Consider the following 8687-nt stretch of genomic DNA (forward strand, 5'->3'; position numbering starts at 1 on the left):
CTCACAATAGGACGAAACAGCCATCCAATTCTTCCCAGTTTTCCATGGTGGTCTAGTTACAACTGACTCATGATCTCAACTATTAAATTCTAAATATTATTTTTAATGAAAATACAAGTACTACACGAGGTACTTATCACGATCTGGTATCTGGACGCTATTTAATATAACTTTTATCAACTCCACAAAATAATTTAAACAAGGTAGGTTTATTTTTTGTTGTTGATTTCAATGAACTCAAATGCCTTGTCAGTTCTGATGAGAATACATTCTATGGCTATTTCACTGTTATCAAATACAGACTAGTATTATGATTTGAAGTAGAAAGCACAGGACCTGAGTTCCTAGTTCTGCTGGGAATTTAAAGTGTCTTGAACAGCTTATTGGCAAAATTTCTAATAGCTGACTGAAATGATGTGGATTCTAATATCACAAAGAATGTATATTTCTTTTGAGGGATCAAATATGTCTACCAGATTTACGTCAACAAGTCGCAAATGATCTATAAACAACAATTGAAACTCATAATTATCCTGAAGAAACTCTTGCCGGTATTTGGGCTTTTTATATTGAAACTTAAAACAGATTGGCGAAGATTCTTTAACTAAATTAACCGCTAATTTGAGTTTATAAATTTCAGTTATCATAGATCATCTTACTGGGCATATTTTATTTAACATTGGACACAAGTTTACTTATTCTAATTTAATTGATCAAATATTTATGAACCATTCACAATCTACTTTATGAACACATTGTACTGTATCTAACTTTAAATTTATTTTATTTTACATTGTACTGCAAATATTTTGTTATTAAAAATTATGTTAGCAACAGTGTAGTTGTTGTTATGCCAATTTACATTTTTATTTCAAACGTAAATGTTAAATTCAGCTCAACAATAAAAATAATGTATACTTAGTCGATGTACTCAGATATATTTTTTCATCGACTTTATCCAACAAAATACTTGTGTCGGGTTATATTTTTGTTTTCTTTTCTTTGGAAAGAAAAAAACAAGTTCATATGAACTGTGATCATCACAGGATGGTATCTTTCATGCAACAGTTTAATGCACTTCTCAGTTCAAATAACTAATAGTAGTAACTATGACAATAGTATCGGTATATAATTCATTTAAAAAAAAACGATTTTATGCCGAACCAAAAATAAAGAAATTAAATCGTTGAATACTAGTCACTTTATATTTTGTTTTATAGATCACAGTACCGAACATTTTTTTCAATTTGTATTTGTTGAAAATCACTCATGTTAAACAGAAATGCCGAATTTTCAATAGAACTCAAAAATTGTTTCATAACTGTTTAGCTTGATACCACTGGTCTAATTAAATTTAATAAATTTATTTTAGCTTAATAAGTTGACGACCGTAATTAAAATGATGATTTCCGAAATTTATCATTCATAAAACATTTGGATAGACTACAATTATAGGGAAGCATCAAATAAATTGGTAATGTACACAGATTATTAGTTGAATAATTAATGTGTAAAAAGAGTATAATAATGGTTTTCCGAAATGAGTATGTATATTTAGATTAGTGACTGGATACATAAATGTTCTAAACTCATAACATACTTAACAAAGGTCTCTATTGTAATTCTAATTTATTTTGAAGTTCGACGTAACATTTATCTATGGTATACACTTCATTGTTCAGTGTTTCGATAGCTGATGAGATTGAGAGCGAACGCTACTGAGAGATATCAAACTAGTATAGAACACCTGTTCAGTGATTCGTAGATTTCAATGACCTTTACTTCCCCTAAAAACTTTGAAACGTTGATAGATTGAGTGTGTGTGTGTTTCGTGGTATAACGATTCATAAAATTGTTGTAATAAACTGTCTATTTCAAATAATCAAACTAAGGTTGCCGTAGCACCAAAGAACATATGATAAAGTAGTCTACGTTTTCAATCTTCGTGATAAGTCAAAACTAACTTGCCAACTAAGCCTAAAAATGATTCATACTAACTGGATAACTGAGTTCATAAACGAATATACTTAAAGCATAATCATCCGTCTAATTGTTTATTTAAACATCTTACAACTTTTAATATGAATACTTCGTACTGAAAATCTTTGTATTACACAGAAGCTCCTAATAACAGTGGATAGTTGTGTAATAATAGTTTCACTGCAAGCATCATAACTATATGGTTTTGTACATTATAGACCGCGTTACTTAGTGTTTGATAAAAAATATTAGGATGGACTGACGTCTATATTTTTGGCATTTTGTTCTACTTATTATCTCAGAGAAACCAAAACGGGAATAAGATATACAAAAAAGATTATTTGAGATCACTTCGTCTTCCACATAAATACCAATATGAATCAGTGAAAATTTTCCTAAATGGCCTATTAAATTGTTATCATCCAATGGATTTATAACATGAATTACACTTGTCTACCCTAATTACAATTAAAACAAGTTCACGCGCAAATAAGATAACTATTAACATCGTACGGTATAACAGTCACTCGACAAACAAATGTCCGAGCGACAATCACCAGAGTGGAACGAAGGTAATTAGAGGTTAGAATTAACGCAAAAAGAATGTAACTAAATTTCATAACTATTTATTGAAACAAACATTTAAAAAAATACTATTTTATGGATAAAATGTCGAATTCTGTTAATTAAAGAACTCCAGTTTATATCTGTACATAATTTAAAAACTAATATTGGCATCTATTCTGTTACAAATGAATGATAAAAATCAAATGTGGAATAATCTTAAAATGAAATCTGTTATCAATATTTACAAGAAAAAGAAACTAAAATCATCATCAATTCTAATCTAAATATGGTCTCCACATTACTGGATGTTTAGTATTTATTGTCTCAGATGCAACTTCAGTAGATGAAGAGATTAATCCTCTCGTACAACTCATAGAATCGTTCATCACTGCATTATCCAATTTAACATGTTGAACATTCGTACTATGTAGATCAACGGATTTATTCATTTCAACTAATCCCGATCGCCTTACAGGCACACTGAAAGCTGACAAATGATCATCACATGACAATGACGAAGGTGATACAGAAGACATATTTCTCATACAACTCATAAATACATTACACGATCTCTGATCTATGTTTGGTAATTTCACAGAACACAAGTCTGTAGACTGAACAGAATCCATACTCATATTTGTCCCACTAATACCAACTACATTTTTTGCATTCGGTGTGAATCCCACTGACTGAATCCCACTACTGAAAAAACCACTATCACAATCACTCAATAATGAATTGTATTTGTCATTATATTGTAACGGTGTCGACTGCCATTGCATCATCAGTCCATTAACTCGTGAATGCAGATTATTCACTGGAGTTGATGTGACAGAAGATGATGAAAATGATGCAGATGTTGATGAAGAGGAGGAGGAGGAGGAATAAGTGACATGGGAGGAGATTGGAGTTGAATTACAGGTATTATTGATAATAACATTGTTAAGATAAGGTGTGCTGCAATGTCCAATCGATGAAGTATTTCTAATTATCAATCTCGGTATTCTGTTCTCCTTATTGTCTTCATCAATTTTCTGGTCGAAATTATCACAAGTTGGCAATCGAGATGAGATTTTTGGTGTACTGAACATTTGGGTGGTAGTAGTAGCAGTAGTAGTAGTAGTAGTAGTAGTAGTAGTAGTAGTAGTAGTAGTAGTAGTAGTAGTAGTCATCGTCGAAGAAGAAATAGTGGTAGTAGAGTGTGAATGTTGTTGACTTTGATGATAGGAACTATGGTGATGTGGATGTCGAGTGAATTTTCTTAGTGAATTGCCTTTCCCATTCACATTCACAATATCTTTTATATCTTCATTCACATTTGATGTGGAATTATTTCTTGATGTAAATAATGACGGTGATGACGATGATGATGTTGTCGTTGTTGAGGTTATTGAGGAAGAGTTTGAGATCTCATTCAAATTGTAACGTAATTTTCTTAGACGTTCTTGGAATTCTATCAATGAAATAAGAAAAATTAACATTAGCATAGTTTACGTTGATTTCAAACAATAAAACACGAAGAGAGAACTACTGAATTATATAACAAAACTGTTTAAACGATAATATAATTGATTTTTATGATAAATCTACATTAAGTAAGTACTATTTTTCCTTCATTCATATTCCAGTTTTCTCAGTTTTACTATGATAAATAATTTATTTTGCACAGATGAAATAAAGAAGTCAGTAAGAACGTTGAACTTCGTACGTACGTACATTAGTTCGAGTTGCCATACCACATTAGCACAGAGATGCAGTTGTCGACTCAAATTCCGTAGTGGTAGAGGTAGTAAGAGTATAATCAGCAATCGGACAGATTAGCGTTTGAAGATGTTATTCAAGGAGTATAATACTGTGAAATAAATTGGAATGAGGAAATAAACAGTCGTACCACTGGACAATACTATTTATTCAAAATATTCTAGGTTATTTACATAGTGGATTCTTTAACATTTATCCAATCAATTGCTCATCATCAATTTCATTTCATTCAGTTGCTGAATGTAACAAATCCAATGAATAAATATCGACAGTACGGGTAGAGTATAATACTTACCAGGTTCATCTTTTGCAATGTTTGTAATTCCTTCAAAGACACTTTGACATAAATTCAAGATATCGGCTTTCTCAACTTTATGATATTTGTTTGGCTGCAAAACAAAATTAAGTAAAATGTAATGATAATCTTATTTGATAATGTTTTCATATTGATCATCTGTAATTTACTTATTTTAAAAATGTCGGTAGAAATGGGAGTGAAGGGCATATATTTGGCCACTATTTAAATCTAGTAAATTGAATGAACTTGAATCTCAGTATTTTTATTGGCAGTAAGATTTATACCAAGTACTAGTCACGTCAAACCTCAATGTGTTATCCACATGTAACCAGTAATCATCAATTTCATAATCAATTCTCCTAGACTGTTGATGATTATTTGTCAAAGTAACATAGTCAATGGTAGATGATACTAAAACTATTCTCATAATAATAAATTCCAATGGTTAATATACAATAATATTGTATTAGGTATTTAGTCTTAGTGTAACGAAGATGGAATTTACCCAATTAACATTGAACAAGTCGAATCGATTGAGTATCTATACCAATTACTTAATTATTAATATTGTTCTACATAATGGTGGGCGTGTTAAAAACTGAATGACAATTTGTAATTAATGAACAGATTAGTCGAAAATAGGTGTTAATTATGTCAGAATGAGGTGGTGTGTTAAAAAATTAATTGATCCATCATTCATGAAATTATATAGAATGAAAATTATTTATCCTAGTTGATATTCTATTCTGAATAAGAAAAGCCTAAATAGCTAAATAGCTGAGACAATTTATATCAATAAATATATTATTTTTATTTATAACAATCAACCCAATGCTCAATTTATTCGAAATTATCAAATCAAACCTTGGTAATGACACCTACAAATTTATATCAATGATCAAATTTGAGTTAAGATACAAATGGATATATAATGTGATCTAAAACTGTGTTCCATATTAAATTAGTAATACACAAATAACAGCGTGAATAAACCTACACAAAGTAATTTCTATAAACTCCAAACCCTAATACTGACAAATAATCCCACTTGAAAATTTCGAAATACAATCCATAACATTATTTGTACAACATCATTTGAGTTAAATCAGTAAGAGTTTATCATTAAGAAACTTACATCAATCCCAATAAGATTCATTGCTAAATTATGCAATGCATTCATTTTATCCGAGATACATGCACGTCGTCTACGTTCCATATTTTGTTTCTTCAACTGAATGCGAAATGAAAAGTATAAACAATTATATATTTTCACTATGATTGATAATTAATTATTCAATAAGTTCACTAGAATTTGTCAACAAAAGCTTCATTTCACTTCATAGGTATTAACGTACTCACATGAAACATGTAACCTATGCTCGTATAGAATACTAACAATCTACCGTGTGGAGAGTAGAAATATTCAGATCAAACACTATTCTATATGATACATTGTATGTTATGCCATAACAGCATTCAGAAAAACACAATCAGGAAACTGATAATTTTCACGAAATAACAACGAAAATCCTTATCTACAAATCATTTCATAACAGTACTACTATCTACTGATCAAAAACATAGTTACATAACTATCAATTCAATTATGAACTTCTGTGTAGCCTCATCGAATCCACTTCCACACACAGTCAAGCAACCACGTGATCTGTTATTACTCCCACCACCTATTTTATAATCACTAAGTTATGGACACATCAAATATATCAAGTCATTTTATAAGACACCAATACACAAAGGTATCATCACAGTGTATTAATTATGACAAACACACTCACCCGACGTGTTTGTTCTCTGATTTCAGGTGGAACATTTGATCGTCTTCCTCTTCGAGAACAGACGGTATTTTCACTGGATGGATAGGTTGAACTAGATCCGTTCAAGTGATTTGGTTGTATATGGTAGGTGCTGTGTATATTGTTAATCGGTGGTACACGTGCATAGTTTCCACAAGATTCAGTAAAGGGTATCATAGTGAATGGTACTTGTGTGGTCATCCGTAATCCTGGAATTTTTATACGTTTTTTATTTTGATTGATTTGCGCGTGTTGATGAATGAGCCAATGAGGTAGTAGCTTGTGTCCGATAAGATATTTTGAATCGTGTGTACATAGGAATGTCCAATGAGAAAATAGTTCGTGCGTAATGATTGTGTCATTTAGTGTTATGATTGGTCAATCGACTTAATGGAGGGATGTAAATCAAAATTAGGCACGTAAAAAATCGGGAATCGAGAAAATGATCTATTAGTGTATACTACTGCATGAGTATTTGTTAATCAGTGAGATTCTAATAGTAAATTTATAATTTACGTGGTACATAACACTAAGATAACACCCGACTTATATTGTATGCAACAGCAACTCTTAAATAATTTTTAGGATTTGTTAATCAGACTGATTTTATAATTTAAAGGTGATTAATTCCATAAAACCCATACAAAAATCATTTATTTATTAGCAAACATTTTCAGAACGTCGTATTAACATGATGTGTCTACTTCAATGGAGATTTAGATGGTGGTTGGAGGTAGTCAACAGGAAACCCTGGACCCGGGTTTCGTGCTACTTGGCACTCGTCAGCAAGGTGTACCTGTAATTCTTGAGGGAACTGGTGCTCCCTGGCGGATCCGATCTCATGTCACCCAGCTTCACAGTCAGAGACGTTACCACTGAGCTATCCGAGCCGTGACTAACCTCCTGTAGGACTGAGATGTAATCACAATTGATTGATCACTGGGTAGTGATCAATGTCATGCTTGTCTAGTCCTTATTGGTGCAGATCGAATGCTATCGATCATGTTGCAATGTGGCCACCAGTCTAGGTGACTCGACACATGATCGATAGCATTAGATTTGCACTAATAAGGACTAGACAAGCATGACATTGATCACTACCCAGTGATCAATCAATTGTGACTTCAATGGAGAATCTATTGGTTTCTGTATTCAGTATATTGCGTTATAATTAATGTTAATTAATGCTGTTTGCTTCAAATTTCAATTACCGGTTAGGCTGTTGAGTCCTACACTTATCTGAATGAAGTACAGAAAATGCTACTTGATAATTATAAAGTTATTGTCAACATTTCTAGAGATATTTAAAATCAGAAGGGTTTTTGTGGATTTTATCCAATGGTGTTAATGTCTAACTCCAACTAATCCTTGAAGTTGAGCAACACATCCATCATTGTCTTCAGTGACTTACTATCTCACAACAGCCCCGGTTGAACTCCACTAGTCACTGCTTCTCATTAGAACTCCAGGAAATACCTCTTGGAGACCGTCACTAGTGAGCGTACGTTGATTAATATCAGAAGGGTTTTTTTGGATATTGTAGTAATTTAATAGTTGAGATCATGATTCAACTGAAGTTAGACCACTATGGATAACCTGGAAACACTGGACGGTCGTTTCGTCCTACCGTGTATTAGTTGAAGTTAGACATTAACACCGTTGGATGCCGGTCGGCTCAGTTGTCTAGTGGTTAAGCGCTCGCGCGTGAGACTGATAGTTCGTGGGTTCGAATCTAACGAGGTTGGGTTGTGGATGCACAGTTCTGAGGAGTCTGACGGTAGTACGAAACGGCCGTCCATTGCTTCCAGGTTTTCTATGATTGTCTAGCTTCAACTGACTCATTATCTTAACTGTTAAATATATTTAAAAATTAAAATAGTTATTCTTTTAGTATTCCATATTCAATTATTAGTTAATATATGAATGATAAACATGGTAAGTAGGGTATTGTATGATTTTCAAGAAGTGGCGAACGGGTTGTTAACGTTAACCTAGTCAATAACCTGTATTCTTAAACATGTCTCTAATTTGAAAAGTTGTACAGATTCAGATATTTTTTCACCTTTTTCCTTTCTTTTTTGTTTTTGTGAAAGAAACCTGTTGAAATACCTCGTGCTGAGAATTCTATATTGTACCAAAATACAATATTGAGTAAAGCCATCAATAATAATGTTAATAGTAATAAAAATAATAATAATCGTGAACTCTTTGAAACTATAACGAATATAAAAATATCCTGTCAGATATTCTACTAGTCTCTCATCAAT

General features: G+C 32.0%; 1 protein-coding gene across 1 annotated transcript; it reads right to left on the reverse strand.

Annotated features, from left to right (window-relative positions):
* Positions 1–2590: 2590 nt before the first annotated feature.
* On the reverse strand, positions 2591–6611 carry MS3_00010161 (uncharacterized protein). The gene is made up of 4 exons (XM_012940411.3): positions 6403–6611; positions 5742–5837; positions 4604–4697; positions 2591–4000 (listed from the first exon to the last, which is right to left on the reverse strand). The coding sequence occupies exons 1-4, from the start codon at positions 6595–6597 to the stop codon at positions 2823–2825; spliced, it is 1563 nt and encodes a 520-aa protein (XP_012795865.3). The 5' UTR covers positions 6598–6611; the 3' UTR covers positions 2591–2822.
* Between the last annotated feature and the right edge of the window lie 2076 nt (positions 6612–8687).

Source organism: Schistosoma haematobium, chromosome 1 (genome assembly GCF_000699445.3).
Source record: "Schistosoma haematobium chromosome 1, whole genome shotgun sequence".
In the NCBI taxonomy this organism is placed as follows: domain Eukaryota; kingdom Metazoa; phylum Platyhelminthes; class Trematoda; order Strigeidida; family Schistosomatidae; genus Schistosoma; species Schistosoma haematobium.